At 47.7% G+C, this 16,786-nt stretch overlaps 1 protein-coding gene across 1 annotated transcript in view; it reads left to right on the top strand.

Annotated features, from left to right (window-relative positions):
- Positions 1-16,786, top strand: part of CRACD (capping protein inhibiting regulator of actin dynamics) — a 229,967-nt gene that overhangs the window by 185,639 nt on the left and 27,542 nt on the right. The window contains 2 exon segments of the mRNA XM_056111190.1: positions 9,659-9,794; positions 11,873-11,914. Of these exon segments, the coding sequence (XP_055967165.1) occupies positions 9,659-9,794; positions 11,873-11,914 (178 nt within the window).

Here is a 16,786-nt window from a genome sequence, read left to right as displayed (position 1 = left end):
AGAGGTAATTCCTGAGTGCAGAGCCAGGAGTAACCCCTGTACATCGCCGGGTGTGACCCAAAAAGAAAAAAAAACCCTTGTGAAAATATACAAGGAAAAGTTTCTGTATTTTCAGACTTCCCAAGCAGTGCCTCACCCACTGCCTAAGGGCTTCAAGGGATGTGCCCTGCAATACTCGTGGCTTCCAGGGTGTGAGTGCATGCCAGGATTTCACCCCAGTATCATCTCTCCAGACCCAGAAAAAAAAGTTTCTAAGCAGATGTGGGTTTTAGTTGATTGGTTGTTTTTTTTTTTAAATAGTCTTTAGCACAACAAATCCATACATTTCCAGTAACAGTGGCATAGCCGTTCAGGACTCAGCTGAGTTTTCGGAATCTTTCAGAACGTTAAGCAAGGAAACGGTCTTTTAAAGCAGCCCCGTGTTTATGTCTAAGTGCTGTGAAAGTGGGCCCAAGAGAATGATATCGTTTACTCTTAAGTAGCCTCGGAGAGCTGCTGAGGAGAATTATGACTGCCAGGCCAGCCAGCGCCGGGAAGAAAGAGAACGGGGTGGGGAGAAGCAGGAGCATCCTCCTGGATCTTCCAAACCCATTATGGCTTATGTCAAAGGGCTTCACGGTAATAAGATGTAGGTAAAACCAAGTGGACCTTGGCGCTAATAAAACAAGACATGCTGCAGCCTAAGGGGCTGGTAACATGGCATAATGGCAAAGCACTTATTGGCTTTCCTGTGTGAAGCTCTGGGTTCAAAGCTTATTCAAAGCAATCAAAAGGCAGAAACACTCAGGTGTTTGCCAACAAACAAATGGATAAATATAATGTACATACAATGAAGTGAAATCCTCAGATTATAAAAATCCCACAGATTATAAAAATAAATAAATAAAAAGAGAAAGAAAAAGAAGTGCTGGGACTTGTTCGAAGCATCTGCTTTCCGGTTCTGCATCCTATTTATGGTGTTTACATCTCCTGGCCTGGGAAGAAGCAGGGCCCCGCACCCAGGGACTGTTGCTCTGCGAATCAGATAGCAAGAACAGCTATCCGAGTATCACCCTTCAGAATTTCTCATGATTTTAGACAAACAGGGAATTCTCTCCAACTCTTCTTCCAGCTCTCCTGACTTCCTTCCTCTTCCTACCACCAACCTGCACTTTTCTTCTTCTACTTTTTGTTATAGTTGAAATTGGGTTGAGAATTTGGAAATGATAGCAAGTCTTCAAGGACTTACGGCACACTTCCGTGCTGTTCCAGCCTGTCTATACAAAGCTTCTGAGGAATATGCTACATGTGTTTATTTTAAATGTATGTATTTATTTGGAGATACTGGAGCCACATATGGTGCTGCTCATGGGGCTGCTCCCAGCTCTATACTCAGGGTTCACTTCTGGCAATGTTCCAGGGACCATGTCATGATGCTGGGTTAAGCTGCATGCCAGGCAAGTGCCTTCACCACTGAACTGCCTTTTTCTGGCCCTATTATTTTATTTTGTGAGTGTGTGTTTTTGTTTTTGGACCATTCCCAGCAGTTTTCAGCACTTACTTCTGGCTCAGCACTGAGGGATCTCTCCTGGCAGTGCTTGGAGACTGTATGGAGTTCCAGGTCAACCGCATACAAGGCAAGCGCCCTATAAGCTGTACTATCACTCTGGTCCCTGGCCCTGTTCATTTCTAAAAATTGTGACTAATGCACTGATGTACACAGGAGCATTATTCACAGCAATCAAAAGGCAGAAACACTCAGGTGTTTGCCAACAGACAAATGGATAAATATAATGTACATACAATGAAATGAAATCCTCAAGATGGAATGAAAAAATGACAGATGCTACAGTGAGGATGGACATGATGCTAATTAAAATAATCAGATGCGAAAGGACAATAGCATATTTATCTGAGATTAATGTGCTATTTTCCTTTTTTTTTTTTTTTTTGCTTTTTGGGTCACACCTGGCAATGCATCGGGGTTACTCCTGGCTCATGCACTCAGTAATTACTCCTGACGGTGCTTGGGGAAACATATGGGATGATGGGAATTGAACCCGGGTTGGCTGCATGCAAGGCAAAAGCCCTACCCGCTGTGCTGTTGCTCCAGCCCCACTATTGTCTATTGATTCCATTTATCTGAGGTCATGGAGAGCGAAGGATGCCTGGCTGCCGGCTGTGGGGAGAGGAGTGGGAATTATATTGAATGGCTCTATAGTTTCAAACTGGGAAGACGAAAGAGTTCAGGAGATGAACTGGGGGATGGTTGTTCAACAGTGTGAATGTGGGGCCCGAGAGATAGTACAGAGGGTAAGGTGTTTACCTTGCACGTGGCCAACCCAGGTTCGGTCCTCAGCATCCCAAGCATCACCAGGAATAATCCCTGGGTTAATAATCTGCCTGGTGTGGCCCAAACAAAAACAGTGAAAAATAAATAAATAAAATAAAATAACAACCCAGTGTGAATGTAAGGGCTGGCAAGGTAAGGCTCTTGTCTTGCCTGTGAATGACCTGGTTTGAGCCCTGGCACCAAAAGTAGCCCCTCGAGCTCCTCCAGGAGTCATCTCTGGTCCCCCAAACTTCAAAAGCAAAAAGGCTGAAGCAATAGCATGGCGGGTAGGGTGTTTGCCTTGCACAAGGCCGACTTGGCTGAGACCTGAGTTTAATTCCTCTGCCCCACTCGGAGAGCCCGGCAAACTACCAAAAGAGTATCTCGCCCGCATGGCAAAGCCTGGCAAGCTCCCTGTAGCATATTCGATATGCCAAACACAGTAACAGCAAGTCTCACAATGGAGACGTTACTGGGCCCGCTCCAGCAAATCGATGAACAATGGGAGGACAGTGCTACCATACTACATTTAGAGAATCGTGTAGCACAGCCTGAGGGATGAAGGAAATGGTTCGATAGGAAGGATGGAGTTTTGTGGGAATTGCTGGTCCTTGTGACTTTATTTGTGTTTAGTCTGCAGGGACCGTGGCATGGCAATGCAGCAGGCTCGCTCTGTAGCCCAAGGTCTGTGGGAAGGAAGAGAGAGTGCAGTGCTAGAGTCAGATAAATGTTATTAGAAGTGATATTTAACCAGAAGAGTAGCCTCAAGCTGTTCTTCCAGCTGTGTCATTAGAAAGACAACCACAGAAAGATCAAGAGCGGCTCCCTAGGGGCTGATTCAAAATCTCTGATGAGTTGTTTGGAATGTGAACCTCTGCCACTAACAATACCGCAGCAAAGTCAGGATGGAGGGTCTGGGGAGAGAGCTCAAGGGGAGAGCACTTGCCTAATGTGTGCAAGGCCTTGAGTTCGAGCCCCAGCAATGCACAATGGTGACCAGTGGGTGTAACTAGTGTCCACTAGTCAAGGACAGTGACATCACGGAGAACTCAGAACTGATTTTCAAGCTGATACCTCCACAGGTCGCCTCTTCAGTTTCAGCTTTAGCCCTGACTCCAACTCTGGAACTTGAGCCACCAGGTTTTGGTTTGGGTGGGTTGTTTTGTTTGTTTGTTTGTTTGTTTTATTCACTTATTGGCCCACAGCTTCCCCCTTGGAGAGAAGGAAATCAATCTACCCTGTGGAATTGTCCAGAACTAGCGCTGGTCAGCAAAGGTTTTAAGTCACACACAGTGCTAAAGAGTTGATGTTCATTCAGATTGTATAAACTGATTTGGGCCTGGGGTCACTCCCTGCTGTGCTCAGGGCTTACTTCTGGCTCTGCACTCAGGGATCCAACCAGGTCAGCCCCATGCAAGGCAAGGGCCTTCCTCTGCTGTACTCTCGCTTCAGTTCTGGTTTTGGGTTTGTTTTTTGTTTTTGTTTTTTTCCCAAAAAGAGAGTGTGTAAGTAGTGAGCCAGGTATCTGTCATTCTCCTCCACTGTTAAACTCAGAGCTTTAAAGTAGGACAAAGCAGGGCTGGAGCGATAGCACAATGCGTAGGGTGTTTGCCTTGCACGCTGTCGACCCAGGTTCGATTCCCAGCATCCCATATGGGCCCCCGAGCACCGCCAGGAGTAATTTCTGAGTGCATGAACCAGGAGTAACCCCTGTGCATCACTGGGTGTGACCCAAAAAGCAAAAAAATTAAAAAATAATAAAAATAAAAATAAAATAGGACAGAGGTTCTGGAAAGGTAGTACAGGGGTTACAGCATTTGCTGCACATGCTGCCAATCCTGGCTTGATCCCCAACACCACCTATGGCCCCACAAGCTCAAAGGCTGGAATAGTAACCGCCAGATGTGGCCAAAGTAATGCACAGAAATAAATAATATAAAATGAAAATATGGGTGTGTGCCAGAGAGATAGTACAGAGGGTAGGGCGTCTGCACACAGCCTTGCATACGACCGACCCAGGTTCGATTCCCTGGCATCCCGTATGGTCCCCCAAGCACAACCAGGAGTAATTCCTGAGTACAAACCAGGAGGAACCCCTGAGGACCACTGGGTATGACTCTAAAAGCCAAAAATAAATAAATAAAAGGAGCTGGAGTGATAGCACAGTGGGTAGGGCATTTGCCTTGCATGTGGCCAACCCGGGTTCGAATCCCAGCACCCCATATGGTCCCCTGAACACTGCCAGGGGTAATTCCTGAGTGCAGAGCCAGGAGTAACCCCTGTGCATCTCCAGGTGTGACCCCAAAGGCAAAAAAAAATGGGTGTGGAAAGATAGCACAGGGATTAAGGTGCTTTCCCACAGCAGACCTGGGTTGAACCCCAGCACTGCACATGGTTCCCTGACCATGGCCTGGGTGCAGAGCCAGGAGTCAGCCCCACCACTGCCAGGGGTGGCTGAAAACACTAGCAGTAAAACCCAGTTAAAGCAAGTGAGGGGGCTGGAGTGATAGCACAGCGGGTTGGGCATTTGCCTTACACACAGCCAACCTGGGTTCGATTCCCAGCATCCCATATGGTCCCCCAAGCACCACCAGAAGTGATTCCTGAGTGCAGAGCCAGGAGTAACCCCTGTGCATCACCAGTTGTGACCCAAAAACAAAACAAAACAAAAAGCAAGTGAGTGAAACAGAAACCATAAATAGGTTGACACATATTCAGTTATTTCATTGATGACGAACCATTCACTATATCTAAGCCCAAGTTCTTCATGTGTAAAATAGAGTTGGGAGCCAGAGTTAAGACACTTGCTTTGCAACCGATGCTGGCGTGGATGTGGCGAGAAAGGGACACTCCTTCACTGTTGGTGGGAATGTCGACTGGTTCAGCCCTTCTGGAAAACAGTATGGACGATTCTCAAAAAATTAGAAATTGAGCTCCCATTTGACCCAGCAATACCACTCCTGGGAATACATCCCAGAGAGGCAAAAATGTGTAGTCGAAATGACATCTGCACTTGTTTGTTCATTGCAGCACTCTTTACAATAGCCAGAAACTGGAAGAAACCTGAATGCCCAAGAACAGATGACTGGTTAAAGAAACTTTGATACATCTACACAATGGAGTACTAGGTAGCTGTTAGAAAAGATGAAGTCATAAAATTTACATACAAGTGGTTCAACATGGAAAGTATCATGCTAAGCGAAATGAGTCAGAAAGAGAGGGATAGACATAGAAAGATTGCATTCATCTGGGGGATATAAAGTAACAAAATATGAGGTGAATACCCAAGAATAGCTGAGATCAGCACCAGGAGGATTACTTCATAGCTTAGAGGCCAGCCAGGCATTCTAGGGGAAAGGGCAGCTCAGATAGAGAAGGGAGCACCAAATAAAGTGTGTTTGGAGGATCCTCCCAGGAGGGGAGATGCATGTTGAAAGTAGACTATGGACTGAACATGTTTGCCACTCAATGCCTCTTTTGCAGACCACAACACCCAAAAGGAGAGAGAGAACAAAAGGGATTGCCCTGCCACAGAGGCAGGGTGGGATGGGGGGGATGGGGGTGGGAGGGATATTATCCATGGTGGTGGAAAATGGGCACTGGTGGAGGGATGGGTATTTGATCATTGTATAATCGAAACCCAAGCACAAAAAAATTGTAAATCTACAACTGTACCTCATGGTGTTTCACTAATAAAAAAGACACTTGCTTTGCTTGTAGCTGACCCTAGTTCGACCCCTGAGCACCACAAGAATGACACCTAAGCAGAGAGCCAGAAGTAGTTACTGAGCTAGGGTTTTGAGCCATACAATGTACTATGTAAATAAAATAGTAATAAAATAAATAATAAAATAAATTAATAATAAAATAAATAAAAAGTAATAAAATAAAATGTAAATATAATATGCCTACTGCATAAGATTTAAAGATTATATAGCAAAAGGATTTAGATAGTAAAGTATAATCAATAAAATACTCCAATATATGGCCTCAAGCCCTCAATAAGTAAATAAAATAGCCTTCAAAATGGTACCTACCACATAAGATTTAAATATTATATAGTAAAAGAATTTAGATAGTATATTAAATAGGTTAGCTACATATACAAGGTACATAGCAAGTGCTTAATAAAATTTAGCCACCATTAATTTACACTATATTAATTATTACTCCTACTATTGCTAGTGTGACTATTTCTTTTCTCAAGTTTTTGATATGATCATCTAGATGGGGAGAATGGTAATTAAATCTCGGTTGACAACAAGGACTATTTGAAGCAAAAAAGAACAGAAAAGTGCCAGTGTTTAGCCTTCCTGGGGAAAATAATGAAGGCAGGGAGATAGCCCTCATGATCTTGGCAAGTTTGACTTTGAAGGTGGGGCAGTATTCAGTCTCACTGGATGAAAGGTGCACACACACACACACACACACACACACACACACACACACAGAGCTGTGCTGCTCTGCAACATTGTCTCAGACATCTAAATTGAAATTGGACATAAATGTGTTAAAATACTTGAGAAATGAAGCTAGCCTCTGCTTTCTCCCATCCCAGTCACCGTCAGGCCCCTGAGAAAGATATTTCAACACTATTTAATTAAGTTTGGTTCTATAACTCTTTATTTCGTTTGCAGTTTAGGGGCCACACCTAGCAATGCAGAGGAGCTCTTCCTGGCTGTGTGTTCAGGAGCTATTCCTGGCTGTGTGTTCAGGAGTGACTCCGGGGGTGCCTGGGGGGCGGGTACCATATGTGGTGCTGGGATTCTAACTGGGGTCTGCAGGATGCAAGGCAAGTGCCTAACCCCTTTCCTCTCTCTCCAGGCTGGTTTCATGACTATGAATGAATTTAACCCATAGCTCCTTAGTTTTCTTTTGTAAGATAGGTCATGGAAGCCCTGAGAACAGAGGGAGAATTATGTTTTCATTTCCCTTCCTGTTTCTCGGAGAAATGCCACAGCTTTCGTAGAGTGGGTGGCTGCGGTACTGGATCTCGCTCAGTATTCTAGCTCGTCAGTGTGTGCAGTGTCCCGGCCCATATGGCACCGCATCCTGTCTCCCCCTCCCACAGACACCCCCATTTGCACCCACTGTCCCTCCGGGGAAGGAATCTTCCAAGACCTTCTGCCATTTAAAACACGTGTGTTTCTGGAGTGGGATCCTCTCCAGGGGGGCTGAATCTATCACTCCAGGCTGCTGTTGGGGTCACCTTAGGAAAGGTGATTGACCCCTGGAGTTTCTTCGGGAACAGGATGTTGGTGATGAGATCATGAAAGGAAAGCTCTCTGGCACAGTATTTGCATCACTATTTGGGGGATTGGGGGTGGCAGGGATGATTTCTGAGCTCACGAATAGGAGCTCCCCTCTTAGACACAGATTCCCATCATGGGGTTTTTATGGTGATGATGATAGTGGTGGTGGTGGTGGTGGTGGTGGTGTGTGTGTGTGTGTGTGTGTGTGTGTGTGTGTGTGTGTGTTTAACTATGCTACCGACTATAATTAGGCGAATTGGATGATATCATTGGGCAATCAGTCTTCCCAACCTGTCTAGTCGTGGTTGGACCCTGTCTGCCACCCTTTCTGTAATTCACTTCAGAAGCACTTCCTGCAGTTTCTCCCTCAAAGTCCCCTCTTCTTCTCCTGCACTTTCTGGGAACTGTCCCCGAGTGGAACTGTCCCCGAGGTTGTGGGTGTGCGGCTGGCCTGGAAACGTGCCTCCTGCGTATATGGGATGCTGTTCAGCCCCCAGAGCAGCCCTCAGGGCTGTTCCTTCCAGTGGTGAGAGAGTGCCCAAGACTGACACAGGCATCACTGGCTTCTGCTCTTGCCTTTGCCTGCCTCTCCCTCACTCTGTCAGATCTTGAGTCTGGTCCTGGAAGGACAAGCCCTCACCACAAGACTTTATTCATTTACTTTTTTATTAACTTGAAAAAACAGTTGGTTTTTTTTTCTTGGCTACACCTCACAGCACTCAGGGTTTACTCCTAACTCTGTACTCAGGGATCACCTGGAAGGGCTCAGGGGACCATGGGTGGTGCCAGTGATCAAATCTGTGCAAGAATGCACTGACTGGCTATACTATCTCTCGGGCCCCTAAAAATTTATTTTTTATATTGAACAACAACAACAAATACCAAGAGTGACTGAAATCTCCAAGCCTACTCAGAGTGGGAATGGGGCTCCTCCCCCCATCTCCCAAGTTTACCAGTAGCTTGGCAGTCACATCCACAAACTGCCCCTGGCACCATATAATCTCATCAATGGCCATGATCCACAGTCACGGTCCTCCCATTGTTCATCGATTTGCTCGAGCGGGCCCAGTAACATCTCTATCATGAGACTTGTTGTTACTGTGTTAGGCATATTGAATACATCACGGGTAGCTTGCCAGGCTTTGCCATGACCCAGAGACTCAGAAATAAAGGAAGGAGTTAAAGAGTTTGTTTTCCAGGGACTGGAATGATAGCACAGTGGGTAGGGCGTTTGCCTTACACGCGGCCGACACATGTTCAATTCCCAGCATCCCATATGGTCCCCCGAGTACTGTCAGGAAAAATTCCTGAGTGCATGAGCCAGGAGTAACCCCTGTGCATCACCGGGTGTGACCCAAAAAGCAAAAAAAAAAAAGTTTGTTTTCCAAGTGGCTGACTGGTTTTGATCCTTGGCACCCCATATGGTCCCCTGAGTCCCCCTGGAAATGTTCCCAGAGCACCAAGCTAGGAGTAAGCCCCTTAGTCTGCCTTGGTGGGCCACACCCCCACTCCAATCAGGTCAAATCAAGATAAGATCCCCCAGTCCTGGGATTCACCTTATCCATGGAGACTGTTCCTTGCTGAGCACCTGCCTCCCGAAAGGCCCTCAGTGGGCTGAAATCCCGTCAGCACTGCCTAACATGAGTCTCCTTCTTCTCTTGGTCCCCAAACCATGTGTAGTGTCTCGACTATGCTACTTTTCACTAGAGGCAAATATGTTATGAGCCATCTGGGTCTTCACGGTATGCAGAAGGTGTGGCTGACTGGACTTAGGGGGTGAAATGGGAGCAAAATGGCAGGAAACGGGCGTTAGGGGCAGCTCCTCCTATGGGCCTTCCGGTCTGGGCCCTCCACACCAGCAGTGTCTGTGAGTGGCTCGGAAAGGTTGACTTGGTGACACCCTCCCCGGTGCCTGCAGGACCCTGTCCAGCTCCCTGAGCTCCTTAGCTGACCCCCAGAAGAATAGGACACAGACCAGGGGTGTGGATGGAGACCCCCCCACCCCCACCCCCTCCCTGCAGAAAGTGCGAGGAACTGAACTGCTGAAAGAAGTCTTGTCATCCTAGTGAAATGAAGCATGTGGTTTGCATTCCAGGTCCTTCAACTATTCTATGGGAACCCGGGCATTTTCCCATGACAGTATTTTTATCCCTGATGGGGGAGCCGAAAGTGAGCAGACAGTTCAAGCAATGTCACAGGACAACATCGTGGGCAAAGTCAAAACTCTTCAGGTAAGACAGGTGGGAGGTCGGAGACTGTGGGGAAGCTCCCAGGTGTGGCCTCGAGGAATGGATTGGGAACTCCTAGGGAGGAGTTCTGGGGGAGAGAATTTTGCTTTGCGGAACCTGACTCAATTTTCTTGTCTGCCTGAGAGATAAACTGTACCCCCTTGCATAGCATACCCCTCTCTTTTCTCTGAAATCCTCCCCTCATTTGTAGCCGGCCATCATGAGGGTGGGTACCTGAGAGAAGCTGCAGGGTTGGGATGGGAGGAAATGGCCCCTCAGGGGTCAGCTGAGGGTGTGGGCCTGAGGGTGTGGGCCCAAGGCGGTTACCTCAGAGCTCCTACTTGGACAAGGAACAGGGAGACTCTCTATTAATCTCTTGTTTGTGAACCTAACCCCCCTGAGTCACCTTGTCTCAAAGGCTTGACACTTTTTAACCTCCCTCTTGGCTACCTAATCGCAGATTTCTCCGTAAGATTGTTTGGGGGAGAGTGGGAGTAACCCAGTGTAATAAAAATGACTCTTCCCTTGAGGCTGTGGAAGTCTCAGGGAATGTAGGAGAGGCAAGGGCACCCGATATGTGATGATGGGGGTGCTTTGTCTGAATGCGAGGTACTGACTGAGAGAAGTGCTGAAGCCAGGTCTCCTCTGAGTCAGGGGAACTTAACAGGCCATCTGAACAACGGGACGCTGGGCTTCCATCTCCAAATCTGAAACACTGATTGATTGAATGAATGAGTGAGTGAGTGGGAGCTGGGGATAGGGGGGGAGATAGGAACAGCCAGCTTGAGTACCTGCTGACCCAGGGAAGTGTGGTATTGAAAGGCAACTTTCTGTTTTCTTGAACACTGGCTCTGTCTCTGGGTTTGACCAGTTCGTCTATGCACTCAGCCAAGTACAGCATATGGCAAGTGGGGCGAAGAGGCTGCACCCTGGAACTCACATCTGATCTAGCCCAGATCTTTCTAGCCCCTGTCACCCTGGTGCAAGCCAGAGCCCTGCCTTCAGAGCTGACCTGAGCATTTCCTTCAAATGCCCATTTTTTTTCTGTTCTGGCTTCCAATCCTTAGTTCTAGCTCTTACGGGCAATGCTGTCACCTATTTTATAGACTCAGAAGGAAAGGCGGGCTGTCAGTGCCTGGGCTGGAGCCCAGGGAACAGTCAGAGCAGACCGCCAAAACACAGACCCGCTGCCTCCTTCTCTTGGGGTTTCTGGAACATTCTTCCTGCTGCCTGCTATTTACCCCATTCTAAGAGGAGGGACTTATAAATTTCAATCCAGGAAACAGCCCTATTTGCAAGGGTGTTCAAGAAGCTCTTAAACTTGACATTTAAAAAAAAATTAGTCTGTTGTCTTAAGTGATATCTGCTCCATAACACCATACCAGTTGCTTCTGCCACTCCCAGAACTGATTTTGGAGTTGTCAATCTTACATTATTTCTTCAACATTGAAAATACAGAAACAGTTTTTAAAAAGTGCCTGCAGAGGCTGGAGCAGTAGCACAGCTGGTAGGGCGTTTGCCTTGCACACACACACACAGCCAACCCGGGTTTGCTTCCCAGCATCCCATATGGCCTCCCAGCACCGCCAGGAGGAATTTCTGAGTACAGAGCCAGGAGTAACCCCTGAGCATCGCTGGGTGCGACCCAAAATGAAAAAAAAAAGTGCCTACTATTTCTTTTCTTAATAAGGCGTTATTTTAAGGAGTCTGGTATCATCATTAATAAATGGTTAGCACCCAAAATCCTTGAAGGCAAAATTTTAATAGCTCAGGAATTCCCTGAGTCCAGCAGGAATCGTGTGAGTGATGTAACACAAGAGACACATCTTGTGAGGAGAGCAAGATAAACTCATTGCAGAGTACCCTTTGACACTATCTGTGCGGGCAAGGTCTGCAGAATTTTGCTTCCGCTGCAGGAATTCAGAAGCTTCCTTATAACCCTATCATTGAGTTGTTGTCGTTTAACTATAAAATGAAAGATTTTGCTCTTCAAGGAGGAGGGACAAGGGGACCATTATCATAGAATATGTGATTTAAAAAATATATATATTTCCTGAGAAATAACTGTATCACCCCGAAAGGACTGTGCTTTATTTTTCAGTCGACTAAGCAGTATGTTCCTGGTAAGTCACAGAAACAGTAGTGTACTTTACGACCTTGCATGAATGCTTTGCACTTTTCCATGATAACATTATGCGGGCATTGATGCTTAGCAAGCACCATTCAAGACCGCCCTCTCGTAGATGCCAGCATGGAATGAGGGTGTTTAGTTACGCCAGAAGCATGTATGTTTCTGTATGTCTGAAACTGTCTTTGTGTACATATGTTTATTTAAAATGCAGAAGAGAAGGAACGGGGAACATTCATTTACAGGAGAAGCATTCTGGCAAGCCAGTCAGCCATCAATATGAAGATATTCTTTGGAAATAAAATTTCTATTGGAGTACTGTTTAAAAAAAAAAAAAAAAAAGTCCTCTCATTGACTTAGGGAACTTTCCCGGCCCCCTGTGGAAACCCACAACCGCTCCTGTCGTACCTGCACTGGGAAAAGACTGCCCTCTAGTGTTCACTTGTAATCAACTGTCCCACGGTTGTCCAAGCAGCAGCTAGTGTCTCCACCAGCACAGAATGACCAGATACAGCGTGAACGAGGCTGTATTTTTTTCTGAGCAAAGGGAGTCCACTCCTGGCCAGATTTTCTGTGTCAAACAACTGAACCTTTAAAAGGAAAATCCAATTTCCCCCTTAATTCTTAAAAAAGAGAGGTCTGAGAGCTGTGCAGGCTGTGTTCAGGCAGACCCAGTTTCGATATCCAGCACCACATAGTGCTGGGGTGAGCGTCTCTGGGTAACAGGCTGACCTCAGACAAACAAGGGAGACTTCTGCAGAGAGAGCAAAATGTTAGCGGACCGGGCAGTTACAGGGACAATGGTGTCCTTAAGAACTCTGTCCATGCCAGTCAGCTGTCCCTTGAGCCCTGGGGAAATACAAAGCCATTCCAGGCCCACTGGCCTCAGGTGGAGTTACTTCCCTATTATGTTCCTCATTTCCCCCCCAAATTAGGGGACCCACCAGGTAGTGATGTGCTGAGAGGTGCTTCCCATTCTTGAAACCTGCTGTCTCTGTGGGATCACTCTGCACCTGCCTGAGTTTCTGGTGGTTCTGTGAACATCACACTTAGTTGCATTTGAACTAAAACACGTCAACTTCATTATGTCTGCCCAGAGCAAGGGTCAGAGAAGGTGACTGTTGAGACCAGGCTGTGACACATGTAACCAACTTCTGAGAGAACTCCTATGTGTCACAGTCCTTAGAATGGTGCCACACCCTTGGTAGGAAATGCTTAGTTTGGTTGCCCAAGGACTCTGGCACAGGAGGGAACACTCCATCTTCAGCAAGGTACCATCCCCCACCGAGCTGCATTTCACTTAAAAATGCCAAAGTCATGCATTTGAAGAGTTTGACAGTTATCAAGCTCACTCTCAAGGACACAGAGAAGAAATACCAGCTTTTAGCACCACCTTCAGAGTCAGTTTCCTTAACTCTTACTTTTCCTTTTGGTTGAAAAAAATTATTTTATCAGTGGACCTCTCTGGAGTTCACCCAAGAAGACAGAAACTCTTTCCTCCACTTAGTTTTTGCAGACGAGTTCTGAAATCTGGGGAAATCTAAACCTGGACAGTGTGTGAGGTGCCGAATATGATGTGCGTGGAATTTCCACCCCCTAGGAAACAGCCTCATCAATATGGATGGTTGTTTCTACCATCGTTCTCCTGCCAGCCATATTGCAACCAACGGTCCCAAGTTGAATGAATAAAATACAGTCTCTTTGAGCTCACATTCCCATCTCAACACTAACTCCATTCATAGCCGTGGCTTCAGGGACATCCAGCAGAGGCAGAGTTCCGCTCCTTGGGTCAGAGCGATGGTGTATATAAAGAGATTTGGTGTTTAAAAAACAAGGGTGGGGTGGGGGGGACAGGAGGCAGAGAGATAGAACGGGGTCAAGCCACTTGCCTTGCATCCTCAATTTGAATCCCTGCCATCAGATATGGTCCCTTGATCGCACCACTGGTGCAGCCCAAAACCAAAACAAAGAAGAAGAAGAAGAAGAAGAAGAAGAAGAAGAGGAAGAGGAAGAGGAAGAGGAAGAGGAAGAGGAAGAGGAAGAGGAAGAGGAAGGTAGAAGGGTGATATTGCTTTATTTCTTGGAAAAGTGAAGTCCAATCTCAATAGTCTGGATCTTGGCAATTGCTTAAGCTGCTGTTCCTTTTCTGACAATATTGGGCAGAATTAAAGTTTCCCTTCAAAAGCTACCTTCCTCCCTGTATTCAGTTCACACAATACCAGAAACTGCCTGATAGGCTTCAGCAGTGATCATCTCTGTGCCCATAATATGCCTCAAATGAGAAGACGCTGAGTCAGCGGGGCTGACTCGCAGTAGGAGTCACAGGCAAGGGAGAACAAGCAGGTGCCTTGAGACCCGGGAACCCAAGGGGCTTGGGATATAACTTGGTGGTTAAAAACTTACCCCTTGCTTGTGTGAGGTCTAAGTTTGATCCCCAGAGCCAAAAAAAAAAAAAAAAAAAAAGAAAAGAAAAGAAACCACCTAATATTTTGGTCCAGAAGTGTGTGTGTCTCAGTAGAGCACATACCTCACATGTCTGAAGCCCTGAGTGGGATCACCAGCACCACCAAAAAAGAATTTAAAAAAGGTTCTGAGAGTCCATCCCTGTGGCCTTGAACCCTGAGCCCTGCCCTGTCCTTGCCCGCTATTTCATTTCTGTAGGCTGCCCGTGTGCCTGGGAGGAAAGTCCGTGGTCCTCTCCTTAAACAGTGATCCTCGGTGCTCTGTCCTCCTGGGCCCCCACGCCCCCTTCTCTAATGAAACCCCCAGCCACCAGACTGCAGTGTTTTCCCTGTAGTGACTTCAAAGCAGCTGTTTAGGGAAATGCTTGCTGTCTGTCACTCCCGTCTGTCATTCCTGAAGACAGCAGCCTTATTTCTTTTGCCGGGATGACCATCCCTGGGACATAAATCCATCCTTGGATGGCCACACGCACATCATCCCTCCCTCCCTCCCTCCCTCCCTCCCTTCCCTCTTGCCCTTTCTGCTTGCTGTCCCCTCCTCGCTTCAGTGGATGTACTTGCCTTCAGCCTCCTGATCTCTTCTCCTGGCTTATTCCGTCCCCCGCCCCTTTCACTTCTCTCTCTCTTCTCAGTGCCATTTCTCAACATTTCCTTTCCACTCCCCTGCTTTGGCCCATGTGCTTCACTGCTCTCCTTCTTTTCACCTGCTTGTGTCTCCCATTCTCCAGTTCCACTGGCAGCCCCCTCAGCCCTCCCATTTGTGTGTTGACTTCACTCTGGCCCGTGATTCCCCGGTCTTCTCTTGGTTCTTGAGTGCCAAGGTGCTGTCCTAATGAAACTGCTATCAGCAGTCTAAGAAACGCCCCCATTAAGGTGGAGTATCTTCATTCTGTTCTGTGACGGGAACCAAAGTCAGCTCAGTGGCATGGGACTCTGAGGCCAAGCTTCTCCTGGGAAGCATGTGGAAGAATTACTGTTTCCATTCTAAGCAGAAGAAAGAACCCCATCTTCATCATTCAGGGGTGCTGGTGGATGGCAGATCCTGACAATAGGAGTCTTGGTTTGAGGGGATTTACAACTATTCTCATTCATGTCCAGCACTCAGAGAGCAGGGATAACTGGTAAACCAGGCTGAGCTGAGACACCAGTAGGAACCCCATAGGATACAGGGACCCGTCCACCCTCTCCTGCCCAGGCTCTTGTCCCTCTGCCTGCAGGCAGCAGAGTGAGCTGGCCCTGTGCCCTTTGTCACACCGTGTCCTCGTGTCTGACTCCATCGGCTGCTCTAACCCGTGGCTGCTCACTGATTTGCTTAGAGTAGATACTAACTGCCGCTGCCTGCTCACTTGGTTTCTCCCGGACGCCCCTTTGGGGCCTTCTCCCCCTGCAACCCTTTTAGGCTGCTCAGACTGTACTTCACTGGCTGACCTTGGGCTTTCGATGTGCTCCCTTCCTGGGGCGCCAGGGAGATGGGGCTCAGGCTGAAATACCAGCAGAGCAAATACAAGTCCTCGTCTTTCTGTGCTCCTGACTTGGCATGCCGGGAGGGGAGTGCCCCAGGGGTAGAAGGGGGAGGTGTGTGGGGTGGGGAGTCTGTGACTCCAGAATTTCATGTTTCTGTGATCTCGGTGTCCACCCTGCAAAGCCAAGGCGGGGTCGTGGGGGTGTGCCAGGTACAGTTTTGGAGGAGTGGGTGACAGCGGGGAGGAGTGGGGGTGGCGGCCCTTGAGTTCAAACGGAGAAAGGGGCTTCTTCCTCCAGGGATCCCTTTGACCTGGGAACTTCAGCCCGATGCTTGAAAGGCAGACCGAGAGTCTTGGTCACTGCCCCATAGAAGAACGGGCCATGTCAAACCATGGGAACCAGTGGAGGACAATGAGAATGACCCCAAAGCCAGGGGGAGAGCGCATGCACAAAGTCCTGATCTCAGTCCTGGGTTGCACTGTTCCACCCCCCAGCACAGTGGGCTGTACCCTCGTAAAGATAAATGTCAGGGGCCGGAGCGATAGTACAGCACGTAGGGCATTTGCCTTGCATGTGGCCGACCCAGGTTCAATCCCCAGAATCCCATAGGGTCCCCTTGAGCACCGCCTGGAGTAATTCCTGAGTGCAGAGCCAGGAGAACCCCTGAGCACTGCGGGGTGTGACCCTAGAAAAGCAAAAAAAAAATTGAAAGAATAAATATCAGAGGCTGGAGCCATAGTACAACAGCAAGGGTGCTGGCCTTGCACACAGCCAACCCGGATTTGATCCCTGGCACCCCATATCATTCTCCGAGCCCAACCAGGAGAGATTCCTGAGTGCAGAGCCAGGAGTAAGCCCTGAGCACAGCCAGCTGTAACCCAAAAAACAAAACCGGAAAATTCTTTTCCCAGAGACCCGAGTCCAAAGACTTTGGGACCGCT

Source organism: Sorex fumeus, unplaced genomic scaffold (genome assembly GCF_029834395.1).
Source record: "Sorex fumeus unplaced genomic scaffold, SorFum_2.1 ptg000013l, whole genome shotgun sequence".
Classification (NCBI taxonomy): Eukaryota; Metazoa; Chordata; class Mammalia; order Eulipotyphla; family Soricidae; genus Sorex; species Sorex fumeus.
This window is presented reverse-complemented; position numbering and strand designations above follow the sequence as displayed.